The following is a 26,988-nucleotide window of genomic DNA, read 5'->3' as shown; positions in this document are numbered from 1 at the left end:
GGTTCACTCTCCAAATGGCTGCAATGGTCATGGAAGAGGTAATGCCCAACTGGAATTGTGGCTAGTGATTGTAGTAGGGATTATGACCGTGGTGGTAGAAAAAATGGGGAATCCAAGGATTCCCATTGTTTGCAAATTACCCACTCTTTGGGATTCTATTATAGCTACAGAAAACAGACCATCACGCATGAAAAAAAACTAAAGGACTGCCATACTTGGATTCTCTTCTGGTTTCTCTTCTGGTTTTAGAAGCATTTCTGAAAGTTTTTCATGTTCTACAGTATGGTTATGGGGGAGGAAAAAGAATGAAGTTTAGGAGTTGTACTCTGCTGCTACTTTCTACTCCATTTCAGACACTTTGGTTTCTTTCCTTTAACAGTTTCTAACTGTTGGATTAAGTATTATCCATTTTCTCATCTTGATGGCTTTCAATGTTGTGTGAGGTGCTAGAAATTTTCTGATTTTTTATTTCTGGATGGGTGAGAAATCCCACCAGCTTTTTTATGGATATGCATGGATTCTCTTATTGACTGCTTTTCTATAAATATGATAAGATTATACAATCATACTAACTCATACTATTATCAAAACTGACCACAAATATTTTTTTAATGCATGTCTAAAATTCCATGATACTCATTTGTCATAAATGGCTATCTACTTTATTGTTCAACATTGCCTTGTTCCCATAAACTTTTTTTGGCTATTAAATATACAGCCACAATCAGAGAAGGTGAATATTATACTTCTTTTATTATTCAAATTATTTCTATCTGGTAGTGCCAGAAGTGCTACAGGTGACACACTGCACTTCTCTGGCTACTTGGAGTTGCTTTTCAAGATTTGTTTACTTGTGCAATCCATGTACCCCAGCAGCCTCTGAGTGTTGAATAAAGCTCTGTCTCTGGTTTTGAGATGACTCATGAAGAAGTTAATTCTTGGCACACACCTTGACCGAGTGCCTGACACAGATGTCATCCTGACATGTTCCTCCATGTTTATCACATGTAGTTCAGGTGTGAGTAACCATCCATTCTTCAGCATTGCCTGAGACCTACAAGTATGGGGAAGAAAGCATCCAGTTCAGAGGAGATTTAGGCTTAGAGGCATAAATGAAAGGGATCTAAAATTTTTCTAAGTTTATTTATGTAAGGTGAACAAATTTCATATCTTTTCCAGTGCAGGTTTAGAAGCGTAGTGAAACTTTCTGCTCTATCCTCGTTCTTGGCTGTGTCCCCCACCCACTCTCCTCCTTCCTTCTTTCTTCTATTTTTTTAAAAAAATGTTTATAGCAACATACTTTCAGCTTATTTCACAATCACTGATTTAAAATTTTAATGGAATCTGGGCTCTGGAGAAAACTTATATAAATATGTGAGTGGTTAGCTCTGAGGAATATCGATTGAGTCATGAAGTATTATTTTTATTTCCAAATAATTTAGTTTATTGAACCAAGATAGTGTCCCTGGAAGAGGCTGCCTCTAGAACATATCCATATTAAAGTGTTCACTTATGCGGGATGGCAAAAACATTAAAACTATTAACATTCTTTGATTGCAAAGAAGAGAACTAGAATTAGATAATACCACCATATCTTCAGGTTTCGTACTTGTATGTCCAAAGAACTGTGTTCAAATAAATGCTTTAAAGATACGCATTGCACATGTACATCCACCTTATCATTGTTACCTAAGCAATGCAGTATGACAAATATCACAGCATTTGTGTGGCATTCGATTGTTATAAGTAATATAGAGAGGATTTAGAGTATATAGTGGGATATATGTGAACACTATTATTTTTATATGGGTCTTGAGGATTCATAGATTTTGGTAAATGAATGGAGGTGTTCTGGCATCAATATCTTGTGCATAGCCAGGGTAATTTTAATTAGGAGTTATAGAAGTGCGGGCATTTTGTGACACAGTGGAAAAAGGCTACTTGGCCTGCCTGCATCCCACACTGCAATGCTTGGGTTCAAGTCCTGCTTTCCTTCCAGGGCCAGCTTCCCACTAACTCCCACTTGGGAGGCAGGGTGTTTTGAGTACTAAATTCTTACCTCCTACATGGCAGATCTTCATTGAATTCCTGGCTCCTAACTTTGGCCTGGGTCACACTTAGCCATTGCAGGCATTTTGAGAAAGAACTAAAGAATGCGAGATGACTATCTTTGCCTTTCAAATTAAAAAAAGAAGAAGAAGAGAGTTGAGTTATTTCAATGACTTGGTGTGTGATGTGTAAACTGGGGTAAACCACTTGCTTTAAATCAGTTCCCTCTGATATGAGGGAAAATGGTACCTTCTCTATCTTGTAAGATTATAATAAAAGTGAAATTTACCCATACATTCATAATCTGAATGAACTGAACTTCATTAAAGGATCAGATCTTTCTTATTTTGGAAAAGCAAAATGTCATTCTGAAAAGAAAAATCATAGAACTGAGTTTAAATACCAAATATACTGCCTGTTAATGAGAAGATTGGGAAAATCAGCCGGAATAGGGCCTTAGTATAGGGAAATTTTGAAGGTCATTTCACTGGTACAGAATCGCTTGATGCCATTAAAGGAGCTGATGTAGAAGCAGTTCCTGACACAGAATCCATAGACAGTCACTGTTTACTTCTACTCCTGGCTGTTGTAATGACTGTGTTCAAGCAGCAGGGATATACTGGCCATTGGCTGCAGGTCCAACAGTGGGGTGGTTAATGACAGACACCCTGAGATCATCTCAAGCGTATATCCACAGTCTGGAAACTTTTGTAACCTCACTTGAAATCTTTGCAATTTATCACAAATCCCAATTATGTAAGCAGTAATTACAGACTGTTAGCTGAGAAAGCTGGCAATTGACCTGTTCCTGGTTTGCTAATAAAATTCTGCTGGAAGGTGTTTGTTGTGATTTGTGATCTCTTTCTTTCTTTCTTTCTTTCTTTCTTTCTTTCTTTCTTTCTTTCTTTCTTTCTTTCTTTTTCTTTCTTTCTTTCTTTCTTTTTAACATCGAGAGTTAAAATTGTGCCTGATTTTCTCAGAATTATCCCATCACTCATTCGTGTGTGTATGTGATGTGTTTCAATTAAGTTGATGTTTGTTTCTGAACGGGACAGGCATTCAACTATCCTGGCATATGGCTACCATGTTTGTTTCTACCATTTTTGTCTCACTGTAGCAAACGGTGTCACTTGCTGGTTCAGCTGAATGGTTTTGGGGACAGATGAATGTGACATGGACATTGAAAGGTATTTTTTGAAGCTAGAAGTGAGAATTTCACATATTCAAGTTTCCACCCTATGGGGCTGTGTGTCAAATGGCCCATTTCACTGCAGGGGGAAAGAAGCCTTCTCAGTTTAGTTGTTAGCATGCTGATTGGCTATGGACACTTAGCTTTTGTTTGTCAAATGCATACATAAAGTGACTTTCCTAAGCACCTTCTTTACATTTGGAGATCAGACAATAGGGAATAGAAAAATATGATCTTGGGCTGGTGATTGGAAATGTTATTGCTTTGTAGTTCTGGCTACTGTTACAGTAATTTCACTGTTGTAGTTTTGTTTGTTGTCTGAGGAAGAGATAGAAGCAGTTTTTTAATTTCAAATTTTTAAAAGATTTTAATTATTTTTGTTGGAAAGGCAGATCAGGTTTATGGAGATGAGAGACAGAGAGAAAGATCTTCCATCTACTGGTTCACTTGCCTAAAGGCCACAATGGCTGGAGCTGAGCCAATCTGAAGCCAGGAGCCAGGAGCTTCTTCTGGGTCTTCTGTTTGGGTACAGAGTTCCTAAGTGACTGCAATGGCTGGGGCTAAACCAGAGACCTGGAATTTCCTACGGGTCTTCCATGTGGGTGGTACGGGCTCAAGTATGAGAATCATCTTCCACTACCTTCCTAGGTGCTTAAGCAGGGAGCTGAATCAGAAGTGGAACAGCTGAGACGCATGTGCTAGGCTTGCATTACTGCTTAACCTCGTGTGATGCCACAATCTTGGCCCCTGGGCAAGAATTTCAATGCAAGAAATATAACTGAATTATTCTTTAAAATATTGTTTCATATAGAACTGTGCATGATTTTTTTTGAAGACAAAGTATTCACTTCTTTAATTGAAAAAATAAAACTTTTTTAAAAATTCATTAATTACATTGTATTATGTGACACAGTTTCATAGGTACTTGGATTCTCCCCACCCCTCCCCAAACCCTCCCCCCAAGGTGGATTCCTCCACCTTGTTGCATAACCACAGTTCAAGTTCAGTTGAGATTCCCCCATTGCAAGCATATACCAAACATAGAGTCCAGCATCTGAACTGTGCATGATTAAACTATATATTTCTTTTTGGTTTAAAATGGTCAAATAGCCAGTTATACCATTGTTATAGCGCCTTGTCTTTCTTGGGGTCGTCCAAGTGTTCTCTTCAGAAAAGTAAAATGACAAAAACAAAAACCCAAAGAAAACATACTTTCAAATATGACTTCATGCAGGATAAAATACCATGACAATTATAATTTGTCATTAAAATCACGGGTCCTCTACAAGTCATATACTCTAATGCAAACTGCCAGCTCTTCCCTCCATCTTCCATCTTGTCTTTCCCACCTCTCTCTTTCTCTCCTTTTCTCTTTTCTGATTGATTATATGAAGGATCTTCAAAATTTCATGGAAAATTAGTATTAGAAAAAACTATGCATGAATTTAAGAACATTTACAAAAACTTTAATCTTTTAGTTACTCTTTCAATGAATATTTAAAGCCCTCTCAGATTGTGTGCCAGCTTGTGTCAAGTGCTAACCTAAGTAACAATGAATCTGTTCAGTTCCTTTTTTTGAAGATTTATTTTTATTTGAAAGGTAGAATTTTTTTCAGAGAGAGCAAAGGAGACACACACACACACACACACACACACACACACACACACATCTTCCATCCATGGTTCACTCCCCAAATGTCTACTACAGTGGCAAGAGCTTAGCTAAAACTGGTAGCCAGAGGCTTCTTCCACTTCCCCCATGCAAGGACATGGTCCCAAGGTATTGGGTCAGCCCCATTGCATTCCCAGGCGATAAGTAGGGAGGTGGATCATAAATGGAGCAACTGAGACATGAACTGGTACCCATAAAGGATGCTGGTTCTGCAGATAGAGGATTAGCTTTCTCTGCCACCACACCAACCCCATTGCTCTAGTTTTGACATCAGTTTTGGTAAAAATAACAACAGCCCATGCCCAAGACCAACTTGAAGAGATTGCTGTGTACCTATGAAAATATAGCTCCAGATTTAGTTGGGAGTGAGAGATAACAGCCCAAGCCTGTTTACTCCTCTTTGAGAGTTGCCTGTAGGAGCCCTAGCTCATATTCTATTCTAGCCACCTACACAGTTCTCGCCCTGCCCATCCCAGAATGTGAGCCATCATTTCAGGTCCTTGAACACAGGCTATTATTTCTTATACCATAGTTGGTGACATGAGCTCCGGTCGACACGCAGTTGACAGTAGCAGGTAAGCAAGAGCTCAGCAGCTACCTGTGACTCCCAGGGTGGGCTGGTGCTTCCCCCCTGTGGCCTCCAGGCCAAGGAGAGATCACTGACCTAAGAGGTCTGTTTAGATTGCACAGAAGACAGAGCCCAGCCTCACAGGCTGAACAGGACAGGGGGCATAGAAGTGTAAACATTGTTAATTGGAGCTGTTTTTTTTTTTTTTTTTTTTTTTTTTTGCCTTTTTAACTTTCTAGAATCAGGAAAGTCAACTGTGTGGAAGACAATGACTCGTACTCTTCTGCTGTGCAGCTTGATGTTTCTTTTGCCCATAGAGTCGTGTAGGACATTATGTCAGGTAAGAATGGAGAAAAGCCGGACTGGTGGGAAGAGCAAACGGACAGCAAAATCTGACAGTCAGGTTTCTCAGTTCTCTGGAATCTGAAGGGCAGAGAGGCGACATTGATGCAATGACTGGTCTAGCCAGAGAAATGCTACCTGTAAGGCATTAAAACTAGTTTCAGCTGATAGCTGCAAATGATTTTCCCAGCAACTTTATTTTTACAAGTCTCTAAGATGTAGTGATGCTTAAGTGAGTTAAAGGTAATGAAATTTTCTTGTGTTTTGGGGATAGGAAGACTTCAGTTGCTCATAAGCAGGACTACGCTCTTTCCTGAGGGACAATTGGCTATGGGGGTGGACAAAATTGCCTCAATGATAGGGAGGAATTAATGGAATTTAATAAAAATGGTCTGTTATAACCAAGGATTATCCCTACCAATAATGGTAATGGATTCTGTTTTGAGGAACCTTAGAGAAAACACTGGAAATGAGATAAAAGGAACAATGAGAACATTAACTAGGCCATGGATAAGCAAGGTATAACTAGGATGTAGTCCGCAGCAAAGCAGTGTTTTAATTTTTGTGGGGCAATGAGCCTTGTTTTTCTTGAGTATTTTTCTCACATTGTGATCCATTTTAATTTCCCTATTAGTGATTTCTTTAAAATAAGGTATGGAAGGGTATTGAGAGAGAGTATATGAAAATATTTTGAATATCTTTGGTAAGTATTATTACTTAACCAAAAATCAAGTGGGGAGCTCTGAGGTGAACAAGTGAAGTTCTTCTTTTTTAATTATAAAGGCAGATTTATAGAGAGGAGATACAGAAAGTTCTTCCATTTGCTGGTTCACTCCCTAAATGTCTGCAGTGGCTGGAGCTCAGCTGATCCAAAGTCAGGAGGTAGGAGCCAGATGCTTCCTTCAAGTTTCCCACACACGTGCAGGTCCCAAGGCTTCAGAACATCCATTGCTGGTTTCCCAGGCCACAGGCAGGGAGCTGGATACGAAGTGGAGTGGGACACAAACCTGTGCACATATGGCATCTAGGCTCACGCAAGGCAGAGGATTAGCCAATTGAGCCATCATTCTGGGCCCATACTAGTGAAGTTGTACTCTTCCACTTTATGGCTGGGCAGACTTGAGGCCCCCAGTGTGGAATGTGACTTGCTTGAGGTATGCCTCTACTTAGCTGCAGAGGCAAGGGCAGAACCTGGTTTTCTTGTTCTTAGCTTCCTGTTCTTTCTTTTTAAACATGTGCCTTCTTTGCAGGAGTCTTCCTTATAAAGATTTTGGTATTTGAAGTTCTTTTCAGGAGATTTCCAGTTGACATCCTGCTTAGTCTGCCCTTAGCTGGAAATCTGCACAATTCTTATTCTCCCCCAAACAATGAGCTGATATCTGGTAATGGGAGAAGTTAGAGATTCTGTTTGAAAGACCTTGTTCTGTGGGCATCTCAACCCCATAGTTTGGCTCTGTTTGTTCCTTTTACAAGACAGAGTGGGGAAAGTAGGCACAGTATGATAAGTTGGCTTTTTTTTTCTTCTTTGTAGTTGCTGGAGTTAACTTCTTTGGGAGAATTTTGTATTTTCTTCCCATTGTACAAAGCTATTGAATACTGAACTCTGGGTGCTACCCCCTCTGCAGACCTGCCCACACACCTAGGCAGCCAGCCCAGCTGGTCAAACAGGTTGTCAGTTTGCAAATGTCTTTTTCACCATAATAGGTTTGGAGCCATCCACATCTGAGGCAAAAGTGGCTCTTAATCGATGCCACCTTAGACATGAAATGACCAGAGGAGTTCAATAATGTGTTTGGCAAAATTAACAGGAGAGAGTGAATCACTGGAGAAGGCAGAGTTTCTGTATCTCCCTGTAAACAGCATTCTATGGCATTCTGCCCAAGTACCTGATTAATCTGATGTGACTTCATTGGAGTTGGTTGAATGGGCCAAGTATTATTCAGAGTTGTTGAATTCTAATAGCATTTGTCATACTATATTAAAGTTCATGCCCCTACCCAGATGGCTGGTGGACATCTTGAGACAGTAGTGTTTTCTTCTATAACTCCCTCTGCCTTTTGTGCTTGGACATGGGCTTTTTGGAAAGAGCAGTAGAGCAGGGGTCAGGAGAGCTAAGTTATAGTCCTAGCCTTGTATAATTCACGGCATCGGCCAAGACCTTCACGTTCTTATTTGTGAGACCAAAAATGCTAAAAATATTATTTTACCATTCTTAACTCTTCCACTTATATAGCTTAATTCTCTTGAATATAAAATGAAGATATCTTAAATCAGTGATCTGAGGATGTTGTCTTTAATGAATTCGTAGTAATACTTTCCTGATTATAGATTCCCAAATGTCCATTTCATATTCTCTCTAAGTTCTGATCTGATAGAGAAAAAAGAATATTCAGCACTACTTTTTGGTAATACATAGAAAGATAGTATTGTGAAGGAGAAAGGGACTTGAACCCGAGGGTTAATCACAAAACTTACTGAATTTCCAGTTTGTTCTCCAATGGATAAGCTGTTGGAATACAAGTTGAAGTTACTGGACATACACACTAGGGGGCAGTCTGCTGGTGCAGAAACAAGGACCTTCAGTATCTCCATTCACACATGCACATGTTACAGTAGACACACACACATAGACTAATAATGCATATATGCAGATATATATGAATAAGAATAACTTTCTGAACAATTACAAAGCAGCACTATACACAATCTTTGTTCTTAGGGAACTTGGAATTTGAGGTTATTTAAAAGAGTATATGGTAAGACAGTATAGGTCAGGTGAGTATATGCCAAGTATTGATTAGGTGGTATGGATAATAAATATTATGGGAGGTGGATGAAAAGATGAATCACTTATAAGTGGATCAGGAAAGACTTCTTGGAAGAGAAAAACTTGAGCTTTGAAAGTAATGGGTATTTATTAAGTCTGTGTGCTGAAAAATAACAGTAGTTAAATCTTAAGTAGCACTTGCACTGAGTGTTCCAGGTGTTTTCCATGGATGATCTCATTTATTCCCTGTAAACATGCTTTCCATAAGTATCATACAATTATAGTGCTATAGTTCCTACTCAAGTTTAGGGATGAGAAATCTGAGGTTCAGACAGATGAACTTTCTTAGTCAAAGATGATGGTGTTAGGGTTTGAATTTAGAAGATCTCCCAGATTATATCCTTTGCACCATAATAAACCACTTTTCCAGGGAAGGGTCAAATATACTATGAGTTAGTAGGACAGAGAAGGTATAATTGAGAGAGATTGGAAGGCACATGATAGAGGGGAGTCAGGCTTTGGAGGATCCCCCTTAAGGAAAAAGAACACAAAATTACAAATAGAAACTGAAACAAAAAGTGGATATTTACCTACAATAATACAAGAAATTATAATAAATGTAAAAATTATGAAAATCCACATTATTAACATTGTTCAGTATTACATCCAATAAAATGAAATTTAAAAATAAATTAATGATCTTTCTGTTTCAGCCTTTTTTTAAAGATTCATTTTTGTTTTATTTAAAAGGTGGAGTTGCAGAGAGGGGAGAGGAGAGAAAGATAGAGTAGAGAGAGATAAATCTTTTACCTGCTGCTTACTGCCCAAATAGCTGCTAGTGCTGGAGTTGGCCATGTGGCTAGAGGCACCCAAGCATTTGAGCCATCTTCCACTGCTTTCCCAGACACATTTACAGATGGCAGGAATGGAAATGGAGCAGCCGGGACTTGAACTGGTACCTGTATGAGATGCTGATCCTGCGGGTGACAGTTTTACCCACAGGCCACAATGCCAGCATTTTTGGCTTTATACTTGTATGGTAATAATTTTACAACTTTTTTCTGTAGAAACAAGAATTATTTAATCTTTTTTTAGGTTTACTATGTAAATATGTGGTACTACGGTTATATTGGGGAAAATATGTTTCTTTCATATGTGCATTGAAAGATATCAGGGCATGTAAAATGTTCATATTTTGTGACTAAGTACTTTTAGAATTAATGTCATTTACATGTGAATATCCTTATTATAATGCAGAAATGAATGTAAAATATCCAAATATATATTATGCAATCCAAAATAAATGGGTCTCCAACTCCATTTCTCCTTTTCCATGTTCTAAAAGCAGATGTGCTTCTCTGGTGATACCCAAAATGATGAAAAATGTGAAGTAGGGGGAGTTGGAGGGATGAACAATAATGGCCTTAGCAGATGGCAGGCAGTGGAGGTATTTGTACATTGCTAGACTGATCCCCAGAGCGTAGACCATCTGTTCTTACTGGAGAGTGCATAGGGCTTTCACTGAGTCAATAGCAAAGAGAGAAAAAGCTAGACAACCAGAAGGCAAAATGAGAAGATGGGGACATATTTTGTAGACTCAGCTCCCAGTGGCCTTTTTTGGAGTCGGAGCAGATTCACGTATTGTTGTTCATCTATGACTACGGTGAACCTTTGTGCTGGCATATCAGCAATTGACTTTGATGTAAATCTTTGTGTTTCCTGTCTAGGCTGCCAGCAAAAGCAAGGAGAATGTGTCTGCCAGACCACATGGTATGTTGTTTGCTTTCTCTAGTGGAAATTTGGCTCTTCATGTATTGTCATGGAGGACCATATTCAGTCGTTCGTACTAAGACATGACACAAAGTGCTCCTTTTTAGCCTGCCTTTGAACTCTGATTTTTCCCCCATTTTTAAACTGTGCCTTGACTCCAGCCTTGTTCTCCAAGCATCCTCTGCTCCATCCCAATCTGAGAACTTTTGGCCGTAAACCCAAAACAGAGGCAGTAGATAGAAGAGATCTCTGAGAACCCGGTGATGACATAACTCGATTTAAAGTTCCAGAGTTAGGATGCTTTTTAGAAAATGTCTGGGGCGATGGAGTCCGAAGCATAGGTGGTCTGGGGGGAACGCTAGGGTTCTGAGGATGTGCTCAGTGGTCCCTGCTGGGCGTGAAAGTGGACTCAATTTTGGGCTGATCTCTAAGTTACTTATTTTATACACTAGAATTAAGCATAAGCTATTGTTACACTGATTTTATGACCACCGATCCAATGTCCTATTGTTCCTCTTTATAAAGACATCTGTGTCCACAGGGTTTGTGTGCCTTCACAACAGTGACCCCTTGGTGATTGTCCCAGTGTATCTCAGAGCTCAGACTTTTCCATCTCCTATGGACACCTTGTGTTTTCCCAGGTGTATGTGATGGTGTCTGTATGGACAATTCCCATTGCAGTCAACCTTGCCCTCCAGGCACAGAGGGAAGTATGGGGTTTACATGCAAGACAAAGAAATGGCACAAGATCACTGACACCTGCCGGACTCTAAATGCCTTCAACATCTTTGAGGTAATGCTCTTTTACTCAAGGTATATACACTGATCTGGTCTAATGAGCCTCAAGTTAGCAATGAGTGCTGTTCTCAAGAAGAAGTATGAAGGAGTATGAAGCATGCTCTGTAGGGATGTGTGTGTGTGTGTGTGTGAGAGAGAGAGAGAGAGAGAAAGGAAGAGAGAGAGAGAGAGAGAGAGAGAGAGAGGGAGAGAAAGCGTCTCTCTGAATACTAACACTATACAATAATGTCATTATAAACTTTGGGCACCCAATCATGATGCAAAGGAAATTGGTTATTCTGTTTAGGGCCAGAGGAGGTGCCGATATTACCATGGTCTTCTTTATTTTCACTGTCAGCCTTTTTCTACCTGATGCCTTAACACACAAAGCAGTTTTCACTGACCAATGGATTTCCTGAGCACTAGAATTCAGGTACTACTCCAGACCTCCTAAATCATAAACATCTACAGGTGATTATGTTTTCATTAAAATTTAAGAAGCAGAAATACCTAAAGGGAGACTATGTCATCAAAGTAGAATATTTCCACATGTGTTGAAGTAATTGCATTTTTTTCTAATGAACTTCTAATTGGGGTGGTGTTTGTTACAGTGATTAAGTCATTGTTTGGGATGCTTGCACCTTTCATAGAAGTGGTTGGGTCTGAGTCTCAACATTGCATCTGATTCTAGTTTCTGGCTAATGAACACTCCTCAAAACAGCTTTGGATGACACAATTGGATCCCTGTCATCCACATGGGAAACACGGATTACGTTCTAGGCTTCTGGCTTCTATCTGGTTCAACTTCAAATGCTGTGGGCATTTACAGGGTGAATCAGTGAATGGTAGATCTCTGTTTTTCTGCTCTTCAAACAATATAAAAATAAATGAAGGAAAAATTAAAATGCCAGTAAATAAATTTGGATCAATCGTCATTTTTTTGTTTTTCTTTTCTTTGTTTATAAGAGGCTTTATCTTTCTGAAATTCAGCTCCGATTTCCCTTAGAAGAATTTTCTATTTCCCAAGTTTTAGGCATGCCTTTTGTCTTCAGAATACCCTCATGCTGTCTTTTGGGTCCCAGCTGTGGTCAGGAGCAGTCGACATTTTGAATCTCTCGCCAGGCCCCAGAATGCTGCACGCTTCCAAAATTTAGGTGGCTTGAGCAAAGATGCAAACTGAGACCTATGTATTGTAGGCCATAATATTTCAGTGCTTTAAACGAAATGTGTAAATTGCCAAGGAAAATTTGTTCTATATGCTTCCCATCCCAGATTCCACCCTGTATCTCAAGGATAGTGACTAGCCAAGGCCACACATCTATTATCCTGAAAGCAATTGCCTCTAAACTACCTCTCAGGTCTAGGGAGATGTGGACTTGGTGGTCTGGTCCATGCTTGACAGGGAGGTTTTGCGAATAAGCTCATGCAAGGCCTGAAAGTGGGCCTTCATGTTTGGAACACAGAATTAAGATGCCTGGAAGCAGGGAAACGGTCTGTGGGGAGGTTCATCTATACTCATAAACTTTTGGCTACGCAAATGGACCGACGTGGGAGATCACAAAGAGGTTCTCTAAAGAAAGGGCCAGTAACTTTTTAGGTTTTATGAATCACATGATTTCTGTGACAACTACTCAAGATGGCTGTTGATGCATGCATGGGTGGATTGAGTTTCAATCAAATTTTATGTCCAAAAGTCTGCTTGAGGCCCTGGTTTGTCAGTCCAGCTCTACCTAATGTGTGGCTCCCCAAGCCTGAATCTACGGGACATACTGCCTGCCAGTATTTTCACTCATTTTTTTGTCTGGATGTTCATCCAAGTCCAGTTCAGAATTGCTGATATATTAATGTCTTGTTCTTGGTCTTCTAAGAACAGCAGAAATAAACTTAGATGAAACCAGAAGTACACATATATACCTAAGATAAAGCAGGAAGTGGGCATAGAGGCAATAGTTGCTATTTTAGGGGAGAAACTAAGGAGCAGGCAGTTAGGAAACTGGGCATTTTACTTTCTGATTCATACACTTTGATATTGGTCAAGAAAATCCACAGCAGATATGACCCTGAAAATAGGGAAACATTATGCAACACAAAATTGTATAATAAGACTGTCCTAAGTTTTAGTACAAGTACTTTTAACACAAAAATAACATAATGAAATTTTATTTTGCTTTTACCATATCTTAGGAGGAATCGTATTCAGTCCCACCATTCAGGGAACATGTAGAAATACATGCACAATCAGGAAATTCTGGAACTATAGCAGATATGTTGATGCAAAGATGTCCAGAAGATTTATCTTGTGTAATTAGAAATATTCAGAAGTCTCCACGTATCCCGGGGAACATCGCTGTTATTGTGCAGCTCTTACACAACATATCAACGGTATTGTTGACAGGTGTTGATGAGGCAAAGATGCAGGTGAGCTACCCTGAATATTTTGATGAACATTATTATATCTGTGGAAAGAAATGTGGGTTAGTTATTCTTTGAGCTTGGTGGGGGTGGGGACTTTAGTATTTCCAATGGCTGGCATAGCAAGTGTTCAACAAATATTCATTGAAGAAAGGATGAATGAACAAATGGGAAAAGTCAGCACGATCAACATATATTTAGAGAAGTTACTTGATACTATGGTGGATATTAGAGTCAGCTTTTCCAATTTTGATTTTCTTTATTGAACCTCTAAAAAATATCCTATATCCGGCAGATAGAAAGATAGTTTTTATTTTCATTTGCAAAATAGAACAGGTTGCTAAAATGGAAAATAATGCTTTGGGAAGAAAAGAAGGCACATTTGTCTAGTGAAGAAATGTGAAGTGGAATTGGCATCATTTCTTTTGATTGTGGTCCTTGAAACAGGATGGAAAACATATATTCAGCCATAGGGATCAATTTCCAAATTAGTACATTTATGAACAGGGTCCTGCAGCACAGGTGGTTTTTAAGGGATGTTTATCACATAATGGGTACTCTGACTATGGTAGGAAAATTGCTAGTTTCACCAGGACATAAAGTAGAAGTGATGATGGAAAGTAGGTAAAGGCTGCCCACCTAGCTATCTCACAAATGGGGAAGACAGGAAAGGCAATTCTACTGTAGTCCTCTCCTTTGACTATGAAAGTTACCTGGACACCTCATGAAGGTTTTGATTCTGATCCTTTAATCTGAGATTCTGAAATGCTAGGATGTACAGGTGATGCCCATTCTGTCGGTTGGAGGAATATACTCTGGAAAAGTTAATCTTGAATATGTTGACAGTTGCAGAGTGCCTCAGTATTAATGTCGGTTTTTTATTGGCAGAGTTACAGCATCATGGCCAACCATGTTCTCAACAGCAAGAGTATCTCGAACTGGACCTTCATCCCCGACAGGAACAGTAGTTGTGTTCTGCTACACTCAGTGAATGCCTTTGCAAAAAAGCTGCTTATAAACAAGCTTATTAATATATCAGATGTCTTCATTCATACTATGGGCACTATAATATCTGGAAACAGCACCGGAAATAATTTCTCCTTTTCAATGAGAGTTAATGACTCCAACAGTGAGATCACTGGGAAAGTATTGATCAGTAGAGATGAACTTCAGAAGATTCCTTTGCCTTCTCAGATTGTCAGCATTGCATTTCCAACTCTTGGGGCCATCTTGGAAGCCAGTCTGTTGGAAAACGTGACTGTGAATGGACTTGTCCTGTCTGTCATTTTGCCCAAGAACCTTAAAAGTATATCATTGATTTTTGAAAAGATTAGCAAAACCGAAGAAAGGAGAACACAATGTGTTGGCTGGCACTCCCTGGAGAGCAGATGGGATCAGCAGGCCTGTAAAATCATTCAAGATAATGCCAATCAGGCTGTTTGCAGATGCAGTCCAAACAAGTTGTTTACTTCTTTCTCTATTCTCATGTCGCCCCACGTCTTGCCGAATGCAACCCTGACTTATATCACATACATAGGCCTTGGCATTTCTATTTGCAGCTTGATTCTTTGCTTGTCCATTGAAGCTTTGGTCTGGAGCCAAGTGACAAAGACAGAAATCTCGTATTTACGTCATGTGTGCATTGTCAACATTGCAGCTACCTTGCTAATGGCTGATGGGTGGTTCATTGTGGCATCCTTTCTTAGCGGCCCACTCACACACCACAATGGATGTGTAGCAGCGACATTTTTTGTTCATTTCTTTTACCTTTCTGTGTTTTTCTGGATGCTTGCAAAGGCCCTGCTTATCCTGTATGGGATCCTGATTGTTTTCCACACACTGTCCAAGTCAGCCCTTGTAGCATCTCTCTTTTCAGTGGGCTATGGGTGCCCTTTGATCATTGCTGTTATCACGGTTGCAGTCACTGAGCCAAACAAAGGTTACCTACGGCCTGATGCCTGCTGGCTCAGCTGGGACAGGACCAAGGCCCTCCTGGCCTTTGTGGTTCCAGCTCTGGCTATTGTGGCTGTGAATCTGATCACGGTCACTTTGGTGATTGTCAAGACCCAGCGGGCTGCCATTGGAAGTTCCATGTTCCAGGAAGTGAGGGCCATTGTGAGAATCAGTAAGAACATTGCCATCCTGACCCCACTACTGGGATTGACCTGGGGATTTGGAATAGCCACAGTCATCACTGACAACTCCTTGGCCCTCCACATTATCTTCTCCTTGCTTAATGCATTCCAGGTAAGTCCATTTGCTTCCAATCAAGTCCAAAGCAAGAAAATCTCTGAAGAGCTTTTGTAAAAGGAAACTTGAGGCACAGATTTCTAAACAGAACATTTGGAATGGGATATTCAGTCAAGAAATAAGACCTGGATTTGTATCATTTGTGTCCTTACTCTTCTCATTTACTAATAATGTAAAGCATAACCTGGGACATTTACTTTTTTCAAGCTACATTGTCATCACATATAATATATCCTTGAAATGGCCTGAATTGTTACTGCTGAGCAAGTAAACCATGACAATTCTAAAATTTAGGTATGTAGCTAGAGGGATTAGGATGTGTACATTTATTATATTTCTTTGTACTTAGAGATTTTGGTTAACATTAGAAATCATATTATTTTAAAACAGCCATATAGTGTGGGAGAGGCTGCAGTCAGGAGCCTGGAACTTCATCTAGTCCTCTCACGTGGTGAGGCAAGGACCAAAGATTTGTGACCTCTTCCACTGCTTTCCAGGCTCATTAACAAGAAGCTGTATCAGAAACTGAGCAACTGGGACTCAAATTAGCACTCATACAGGATGTGGGAACTGAGGGCAGTGGCTGAACCCAATATACCATAATGCTGACCCCTAAAAGATTTAATTTTATAATTAAGACTTTGATACACTAGAGTACAGTGTTAATTCTAATTGGGGTGGTTCAGATTTTGAATTTGCTGTTTTTTTGCATTTGTATAGATTTTAGCAATTATTAATTGCTTCACATATGCTCACAAAACTGGTCATTGATTGAACTGTAGTAAAAATCTACTTTTGTCAAGTTTCAGCTCGGTATGCACTGTGCCTATTCTTTATGAACCTGTAATGAGTTCATGTCTCATGCCTTTTCATTTTCTTATCCTCCCCAAGGCCATCCCATTTGTGGTTTTTGTTTTCGACAAGCCTGTGAGCACTTGTAGTTTAATATTATGAGCACATTTGCCTGTGATCATAGAATCAACTTGTATCTTCAACTCAGTTTTTACCTTGATTTCTGACAAGAACTGGGGTGTGGCCCATCTAATTGTCCTTGCAGGTAGCAGCAAGGCAGAGTGTGGTTTAGGGCCAGGCAATGGGGAGGACAGTAGGCAGTGTTATGTTGGAGTTGGCTTGGATTGATATTTTCAGGATTTTTACAAGCTGGAAGTAAATGCAGTCATCAATAAAAATTAAATTATGTATTTTTTCCATTAAATAAATTAGATTTAAAACAAAGGTTATATATCCTTAAAACTCAATCACTTTAAATTATTTCCTCTGCATTTTAGATTGCCCTAGAGGTTGTTTGCATCTATTGTACTTGTTTTTTTTTTTTTAAGATTTATTTATTTTATTACAGCCAGATATACAGAGAGGAGGAGAGACAGAGAGGAAGATCTTCCTTCCGATGATTCACTCCCCAAGTGAGCCTCAATGGGCCGGTGCTGTGCCAATCCGAAGCTGGGAACCAGGAACCTCTTCCGGGTCTCCCATGCAGGTGCAGGGTCCCAGTGCTCTGGGCCTTTTTTGACTGCTTTCCCAGGCCACAAGCAGGGAGCTGGATGGGAAGTGGAGCTGCCGGGATTAGAACCAGCACCCATATGGGATCCCGGGGCGTTGAAGGCGAGGACTTTAGCCGCTAGGCCACGCTGCCAGGCCCGTATCTATTGTACTTGTATGGAGGAAGTATAAGTGCTGAATAGTAGCTTGCTGCTTCTGCCTGTCTCTTCCTACCTCCATGTTTTTAAATCAACCAAGGTGGGAGTATTAAACAATAGAGATTGACAAGCACTACAAATGAATAGAGTTGGCAATTAAGATCGCAATTGTTGCCATCACTGAGTCATGGCATACTTTGCATGTCAAGTTGCAGAGGAGAGCAAGAGGAGCCATGGATACTCAGAGGAGACACAATCAGCTGATTGGGAAGAAATGGGGCAAATGGAGTCTTACTGTGAGAAGAGGTGAGAGGCAGCCAGGGTTGATGGAGTAGATTGGGAATAGAGGTTCTGGCACATGTTGGGAGGTACAGAAGATACAGGGGAAGGACCTGCTAAAAAACTCTGTGTCCTAGTCCCATGGGGGTCTACCCACTGGTATTGAGGCTCAGTCCTTCCTTTGCTATTATTATGTAGACAGTTAATGTCTTGACTTCTCCTCCTTGTTAATTCATGCCTTCCGATTGGAATCCTGCTTGTATTTTCTGAGACTAGCTGTGGTCTGGGTGAGGCTTTGGGATCCCTCAGAGCTGTCTTGGTGGGAGAAAATATAACAGATATATTAAACTCAAAGAAAATGCTTTGAGGTTCACTGCTGCAATTGTGTTTCATCTACTAAAAGATATTCAAGGGAATTGCCACCAATGTAGTCTTTTAAATATATTCTCCCACCCCATCAGAATAAAATACTAACAGTGCAATTTTGTTCAAATTTGGACGATACTTTACAAAACTTTGTGCTAGTTGTTACAGACATATTTCCTTTTTACATACGTAAGGAATGTATTAGTCCCAGCCATCTTTTTACGAACAATACTTTGTAAACTAACAGACCACACCAACAATGATATTTTTAAAGTAGACATAAATGATAGGTTTTAGTAAGTATTACGTAGGTTCAGATTGTCTCACAAAAGAACAGTCTGAGAAACAACATGGGGCCCATGCCTTTGAGTGCTTACTGGCTGACAGAATGTGCCCTTTAATGTGTTTTAGACTGGTTACCTCTTGCCTGTATGTTTAATCAATCTGTTGTAGGGTTTGATATTCTCACTGAGGAACACCTGGTTGTGATGCCTTTATGGTTGGTGGTGATTTGCATTATCTTTTTTTTGAAATAATTTTTTTAAAGATTTACTTATTTCTATTACAAACTCAGATATACAGAGAGGAGGAGAGACAGAGAGGAAGATCTTCCATCTCATGATTCACTCCCCAAGTGACCACGGCAGCCCGTGCTGCGCCGATCCGAAGCTGGGACCAGGAACCTCTTCCAGGTCTCCCACACGGGTGCAGGGTCCCAAAGCTTTGGGCCATCCTCGACTGCTTTCCCAGGCCACAAGCAGGGAGCTGGATGGGAAGTGGAGCTGCCGGGATTAGAACCGGCGCCCATATGGGATCCCGGCGTGTTCAAGGCGAGGACTTCAGCCGCTAGGCCACACTGCCGGGTCCTGCATTATCTTTTAATTCCACTTATTCACCAATTTTGAAATACGTTTGTTTTAATGTCACTTTTTTGGTCTGAGGATACATATACATGATCTTTCTTTGAAAGTTTTGTAATATTCTTTTTTGTGGATGGGAATAGGAACTTTGTAGGGTGGCATGAAGGCAGGGAAAGACTGTTTTTGCTCCTGAGACAATTTTCTACTTACTGTTCAGAGATTAAGGCTACTGTCTATTTCCTAACATCTCCTCTGATTTTTCCTTGGATTATCATATTCTGGTGAGAGAAGCAAAGCTCCTGCTAAATGCAAAACATCTTCACTCTGCTCAACATTAAACAAAGCTCCTGTATAAACAGGAACCAGGTTTATTGGTTTGTTGGAATATCCCATGTGTCTGCAGCAATGCCTGGCACATGAAAGATGATCAGTGGATGAGCAAATCTAGGGGTTGTGACCTAAAGGTTCGAAGTAATAAAATTGCTTTCTTTTTACCAAAAATAGGAACTGATAATTAATATTGATATTTAATGCTATTGACATCATTATTTTGTAAATGGATCTTCCTTCACCTTCCATCTTTCATAGGGCTTCTTCATCCTGGTGTTTGGAACAATCCTGGATCCAAAGGTACTCCATGGAAATTATTGTTGATTTTTTTCCCTGCATTACTGGTACTTGTCCCTGAAATGCTCACTACCAAAGATCACACAGTAATAGGATTTTGTTTACAATGTAAATTACATCTACCATCCTTCAAAGTCTTAGGAAACTGTTTCAGATTCACTTGTTTAATTCTTGAGACAATCTTTGGTATTAATAGCTTTTAGTTTTACAGGAAAGGAAGGAGATTCAAAGTGATTAAGTAACTTATTCAAAATCTCTAGAGAAACCCGCTATGATTAGTTGAAGCAGAGAAAAAGTTCATTAAACCTCACAATGTCCTCTTTAGCTTGAAATCTCAGTGGCTACACTCCAGAAATAGTTTCCTATGCATAACACATTGTTCTTTGAAAGATGCTACTCCTATCTTCTGTGCTGGATGCAGAAAGCACAGCTCAACAGGCCAGTGTCAGGCAGAGGAGGCTTGAGTGGGAGATGCTTCTGTTGCTGCCTGGGTGTCTTCTCTACCTTGCTTGTTGGGTGTTCTCGCCATCTGCTCTTTTGCATTGTCAGGTCTGATTGGTATTATCCAGGTGACACAGATGCATCTAAATTGCAAGATTGGTTTCAAGAGTGAGTTCTTGACTTCTACCTTAAAGAGCAGGGGACACAAGGAAAGAAATTCACCAAAAACAGATGACTGCTGGTAGTTGGCAAAAATAAATAAAAATCAAACAGTAGAGCAAAACACCAAATATTCACTCAGAATTCTAAGATCATCCTCTGTTCAGTGTACCACTCTATCTTCTGGAATAAACAGTGTAAACAGTCCTTTCAGGGGTAAAGGAAAGCACCTGCTGTCAATTAAGCCAAGAAGCAAATTTTTAGAAGTAGAAAAGCAAATACTAGGTTGGCTGTACCAAACAACCAGCAATCTCCACCAGCATTGCAGACAAAATCACCATGCAATTTCATTCTTGTTTATTTTTAAGACACTAATGCTATCCTAAATTCAACTAAAGAAGTTTTTTGAAACAGGAATTTCACAATTGTCCCTTTATTGTCTTATGATGACACCGTGTCAACTTGGTAAAAATGTTTCAGAGGTGAAGAAGTGCCAGTCTTCCTCTTTTTGTGTTCTACTTGCATGCTGTTAGCACCTTCCTTAAAGCTCATGAGCCCCAGACTTCTCAAATAGAACGAAAAGCTAATAATGTATTCCCTGCTTTTTCATAGATTAGGATATAAGAACAAACATAATTTTTGTGCAGGAAAACACAGAGTATAAACTGTTATACATTGATATAATATTCATAGCCAAAACCAATGACAGCATTATTACTTAGTACCTTAGTGCTAGATGCTATAAAATGTATAAAATGTGAGCCTGAAGCCATGAAATCTATGAATATAAAGTATTCTCATATTTAAAATTATGATATAAAAGGTAAGTACTCAAAAGTGTCATTGCCTCATCATAGAAAGTTGACAAAACATTGCATGCATTGGTATTCTTTTAGGATCAATAATCAATAATGAATGTGTAGCCCCAGTTGTATTTATTATTAATTTCTAAAATAGGTATAATGCACATTAACGAAGATAAGAATGAAGAATGCAATAAATAAATGTGAGAGAAAGCGCCAAAGTATTTTCTCAAAATCTAGTGGATCTTAACTGAACTTGAACTGTGGTTATGCAACAAGGTGGAGGAATCCACCATGGTGGGAGGGTTGGGGAGGGGTGGGGAGAATCCAAGTACCTATGAAACTGTGTCACATAATACAATGTAATTAATGAATTAAAAATAATAAATAAAAAAATCTAGTGGATCTTTCAGAGCACCAATCCTCCAGCCTGCGGGCTTCTCCTTTCTCTTTGTAACCGGTAGGGCATAACAGATATTGCATGTTCTGGTAAAGGTGAAGTTGCCTTGAGATGTTGGGCTTTGGCATACCCTAACTACCAAGTAGAATTTATAAGGTTATGAAGAGTAAAAAGTATTTTGTATAGCAGAAAGGAAAAGGAAGAAAAAAGAAGGAAGAAGGGTGTATTCATTAAGAGATATAGAGAAAGAATGGAAAGATCTGGAATAAAGAATGTAAAAGCTTCTTTCTGTTGGTAGCTATTGGATTTCAGTTTTAAAAGGGGGAGTACTACTGTCTCAAGTTATCTTCTAAGTAGAAAAATGTGACAGATATGAAAAATATTTAAACATTATAAATCAAGATATAACTCTTATTGTTGCTAGGTTATGTGATTTTTCTTCACTCTGGAAAAAGGAAATTTGAATAATGGGCAAACTATTTAAGTTCTCCAAAAAGTAAAGTCTAAATTATGTCACAGAATCATAAAATGGTGGTAAATTATACTTCTTGACCAGTGGGTCCACCATGAGGCCCTAAATGCAAGCCCATGCCCCTGATGGCTCTCCAGCTCCCCACTCCCCCCCAAGCACTTGGCCATGTTATTGATGCCCCAATCCTACTACTAACAGAAACTAGCTGCGAGCATACTCCTTTGCCAATGTTTGTCAAGCTTAAGCACGAGTGTTAACTTCTTATTTTTGAATTACTTTCCAATCCTGAGTTCCTTTTCTTGAATGTCCAGATAAGAGAAGCCTTAAAGGGTCGAGTAACATCTTCAAAAGGGATCTCCAGAATATCAGAGGTAAAGTTTTCATGTTCATTTTCATATTAAAAAGTGTGACAGGTCACAGCTGTATTGGAATTTCTGGCGTGTGGAGTATTGGAAAAATGGCCAGCTGAACACTTCAAGAACTGGGTTTTTCAGAATTGTCAAGTGATTACCTCTTTGTGCTATTCAAATTCTTTATGGAGAATGGAGATCACATCCAAAGAGATGAAAGTATACTCAGTGCTTTCTGAGGAGAGTGACAGTGCAGCAGCTATGGAAGGGGTATGCCTCAGACCACATAGTATGAAAGCAGATGATGAAACAGAAATGAGAGAAGATAAACCAGGTTCTCCTGAGAACCCAATTGCTCTCTTGGACTTGAGTCAACCACATATTGCAGAAAAACCAATAATAACCATATACAAAGAACTTGCTCACAGCTTGGTTCTCACGAGAGGATGTCTGCCCTGGTTGTTGACATTCGGTAGGCTTAGGGTTTATTCTGGAGGTGTTGCAGAGATGCTCCATTCATTGAGTTGTTACAGTGGACTGCTGTACAATGCTCTTTAGCTTATCTTCTATCCCTTTAATTTAGAAACATTTATTGTTGAGCAAAAGATGAATCTCAGCTTTTCTCAGTGAAGGCAAAATTGGAAAGTTTTTAAATGGCAGCAAAAGGAGATTCAAGATTGGCCAAAGAAATGTATCCAGCATCAAGAGAAGCAGCACTCAGAGCTTCTCAGGCCAGCATCACCTGTCAGGGAGGGCTGTTGAAAGAGAGGGGATATGCTGGATCCTTCACGAGGTAGGGCTCCTTGTAGCTTTGAAAAACATTGTTCCTGATCATCTTCATTGTCTTGCTATTTATTCTCTTTTCTTTGGTTTTGAAGGCATCTTCTATTTTTTTTGCTCCTTTTTTTTTTTTTAATATTATCTTTCACCTTCCTCTTCCCTAAACTTTCATCTTATTCCTAGTCCCCACAACTGGGAGATTGATGATTTCTGTTTCAACTTTAAAAGTTCCAAATTCTACTGATTATAGGAATTTAAAATCATCTAAAAGTAAAGGATGTCAACCTTAGATAAACATCACAATTAACTGGGATACTTCAAAAAATGAGATTGCATAAATCAAACCCTGGAGATTCTAATTCGTTTGTTTTACAGTGTGGCTCGGATTCTGGAAGTTTTCAGAACTCGTGATTCTAATGCAACATCCAGGATACTTATGCCTTGCTGAACTACCCCACTAATGTAAATATTTTCCTCCAAATAACAGATCTAACATGAGTTTTACTACTGTTTTTTCTCATCTGCCATGGTGCTCCGAAGAGAAAGGCCTGGCTTTCCTTCTTCCAGTGTAGCATCACTCTGTGTGTCCTCAAGGTTGACTCATTCCGCTCATGATAGGGATATTGTATCCTTCACCAGTGATTTTGCCTAATTCCTTGTATTTCTGTGTAAGTTAAAAGGTTATTTGATACTTTATTAACAGTTTTCAATTGAATCATTGCTATTCCATAATGGCCATACTAAGGGTATTTAGAAAATACTTCCATCCAGACCATATTAAAAAAACTTAAATTAGAAACTCTTGGGGTGTGGCCTTATCATTTCTTTTAATGCTTTAAGAAGCATTGTTTCGGATACTAGTGTATCTATCTTAATTGTTTACATTATCTCCTTCATTCCCTTTATTAGCTTTAGGCTATTGTCTGTCATTAGTTCATTAACCCTACTCAGGACATACAAGTAGATGTATCATCTACTTTCTCCTCTAATACTTGCACATTTCTGAGCCCTACATAGTGATGTTTCCCAATCCAGGGTTAACTTATCCTTCAAAGTACAAAGCTAGGTGGGGTTAGCTCCAGTTCTGCAAACTCAGGATAATCAATGCTCATGCTCACATGGTGATAATTCCAACTCTGAGTTAATGCACCACCTACCTTAACTAACATATGAGACAGCTTCAATATCTTCATGAAAAAAGAAAGTGAAAGATAAGTTTATTTTGGTACAAATATTTTTGAAATCCATGCAAATTAGGAGTCTTTGAAAAGTTTATGAAATACATATTATGGAAAGAACTATACATAGATTGCAACTTTTCACCAAAATAATCTTTTATTCTAAACCTATAAACTTTCTGAAACACCTGCATGTATATAAGATGCAAGGATATCTCTTGTGTGTGGTACATCATGTGTGCATGACTTTAGCAATGAGGATTTCAGGAGGGCAGCTCAGCAGGACATATCTGAGATTTAGGAGCCACTTCTGTGATCCCTTCCTCTCTCTCCATACCACTAAGTTTCCATCTTCCTGCTCACTCCTGTTGACCCCAAGCTGGAAGCTCCTTCAGGAAGCGAAATCAAGACAAGCCAGGAAAGAAGAGGATCCTTTGTATGAGCCGATAGTTTTTATCTGAAGGAGTGGAACCAGATGAAGAGAAAGGACATAATCCACACTTATTCTTTTGAATAACTTTCATAATCAAAAACAAAATAAAATGCAGTATATATGTACACAGTGGAATACTATTGTTATTAAAAAACAGAATGAAGTTCTACCACTTGGAGCAAAATGAACTCAACAAGAGATTTATTGAATGAAATAAACTAGAACCAGAAAGACAAATACTACATGTTATCCCTTGTATATGGGAACTAAAACTTTAAAACCAGCCAAAAAAAAAAAAAAAAAAAGAAATATCTGTGTGTACTGGTATCGTGACAAATATTTATTTTACAGAACAAAGTTTATTTAACTTTTGTCAAGCCAGTGCTTAATAACGTATTACTACTATAGCTTTAATGATTTGTGATTACTTTACAATTTATTGTATATGGGTGAAATGATCATTTTTATTCAATTATTGTTTAGTAGTTGTTGTCTGCATTCTCACTAAAGTAAGGTTTTTGCTTTCAACTTCTTATTCAGTGAAATATTAAGCCTTTTACCATGATGTGTGTCTAGGATATGATTATTTGAACAGTTCAAAAAAACCAAGGTTGGAGAAGGAATGCATTTGGAAGGGAGAGAATGAAAGGGAGGAGAGGCATATATATCACTGTGTTCTTTGAACTGCATTGGATTTGTTAAATATTAAGTAAAATTAAAATAAAAAGAAATAAAGATTAGCCAAGATAGTACATTAAAAAGTCTCCTCAATAACTTAAAAAACCACCCCCCAAAGTCAAACTAATAATGATAAAGGCAATTATTATTTGTCTTCAGCAGAATCTTTCTTCTGAATTTTCTTGTCACCCCACCAAAGGGCCAAGCTAACAAATGACTCTGCATCCCTAACTTGGGAGGTGAGTATACCACAAAGGGTTCCCCAAATGTGTGTCATATAGGTGATATTCTTTTGACAATTATAATTTGATAAATTATATCTGTATTTTTTTCTTGATTGGGAGAAATTTCCCACACAATATAGTCTCACTTGGTTATGGTTAGAAGTGTATTTATGTTTTTAGTTCTTCAGCTACTGAATATTTACAGTCAGGCATACTTGAAAATGCCTGAGTAGCCTAAAATTCCTAAAAGTAGCCTGAGTGCAAAATGAGCAGAGATACCTGTCACGCTCAACTACTTCCCCATCTCCATGTATCCAATTAGGATTAGGATTAGAGAAATATCCTCAAATTTCCCGTTGTGTTCCTTCAATCCCCAATCTTATAAGGTCAAGATAATTATAATTTTAAAAATCGTATAAGAAGTCTTATACATATTTGGATTTTTTTTTTTTGCCTTCGAGTTAGACCTAGAGCAGAGACATACAGATAAAGTTAGAGAAATTTAGAGACATGAAGAAGGAACATGGAGCCCCATGAGTGGAAGAGAGCCACCCAGATACATGAACATAGGCATGTATGCATCTCCAAGCCTGTGTCTCAGTGTCCTTCTCTGTCTAGAGAGAGAAGACCAGAAAGGTACACAGAGGCATCCATAACACTCCGAGATAGAGACATTCAGGGATGGGCTGAGAGATGCATAGAGGGACCCAGAGAAAGGCTGAAAGAGGCAGAGTGATAACACAGGTTGAGACCCTCACAGAGTGACAGAGACAAGAACACAGAGGTGCAGAGGAGAATATGTGGATATATAGCGAGATCCTCCCATCTGTCACCCCAAGATTTCCAGCCTCCTTCAGCCTTGGTAGACTTCTGCAGCAGCTAAGCAGCCTGCGGATGGAAGCACGTCCTTTTCAAGTAGAGTTACCCTTAATAGAATGTGGTCCAATTTAGAGAAAGACAAGGTTTGTGACTCAGCATTTACAGGGAATGCAACAAGCCTGTTACCTGGTTTCCAGAGTGATTAAAAGGAAAGAGATGCTCTGTCAGTCAAGAGGTTAACGTTCAATAAGGAGTGAGCTTCTAACACAGTGACTATGAAGCCTATGGCTCTTTCTATTTGTATATTAAAGCTGTGTTTTTCTGTTTTTGACAAGGTTGTCCACTCCAAGAATGGCAGAGTCCAAAGAAGAAATGTGCTTGTTGCTATCCTCTTGTCTCTGGAGAGTATGAAGGAAGCCTCAACACCGTGGTGCTGACACAGAGGGGTGTGCAGGGGCACACAAGGGGCCCTTCTGTCTGTTCTTTGTGCTGCTGACCTATCCTTGCCCATCCAATGTAAATCGTATACATCCCATTGAACATCCACAGGGAACACAAGAACAAAATAGGGCACAGAAGGATCACATTCTTGTTACGGCCTCTATCACCTTGCAGTTGGGTCACATTTATCCTGGGGAAGAGAGGTCTGGCTCAATTTGGTAAAG

The 26,988-nt window shown here is 39.2% G+C and overlaps 1 protein-coding gene across 1 annotated transcript; it reads left to right on the top strand.

Annotated features, from left to right (window-relative positions):
* The first annotated feature begins 5,746 nt into the window (after positions 1-5,746).
* On the top strand, positions 5,747-26,760 carry LOC101516036 (adhesion G-protein coupled receptor F2). The gene is made up of 8 exons (XM_004590533.2): positions 5,747-5,818; positions 10,315-10,357; positions 10,999-11,150; positions 13,319-13,552; positions 14,435-15,793; positions 19,548-19,589; positions 22,173-22,232; positions 26,659-26,760. The coding sequence occupies exons 1-8, from the start codon at positions 5,747-5,749 to the stop codon at positions 26,758-26,760; spliced, it is 2,064 nt and encodes a 687-aa protein (XP_004590590.2).
* Positions 26,761-26,988: the final 228 nt, after the last annotated feature.

Source organism: Ochotona princeps, chromosome 1 (genome assembly GCF_030435755.1).
Source record: "Ochotona princeps isolate mOchPri1 chromosome 1, mOchPri1.hap1, whole genome shotgun sequence".
NCBI lineage: Eukaryota > Metazoa > Chordata > Mammalia > Lagomorpha > Ochotonidae > Ochotona > Ochotona princeps.
This window is presented reverse-complemented; position numbering and strand designations above follow the sequence as displayed.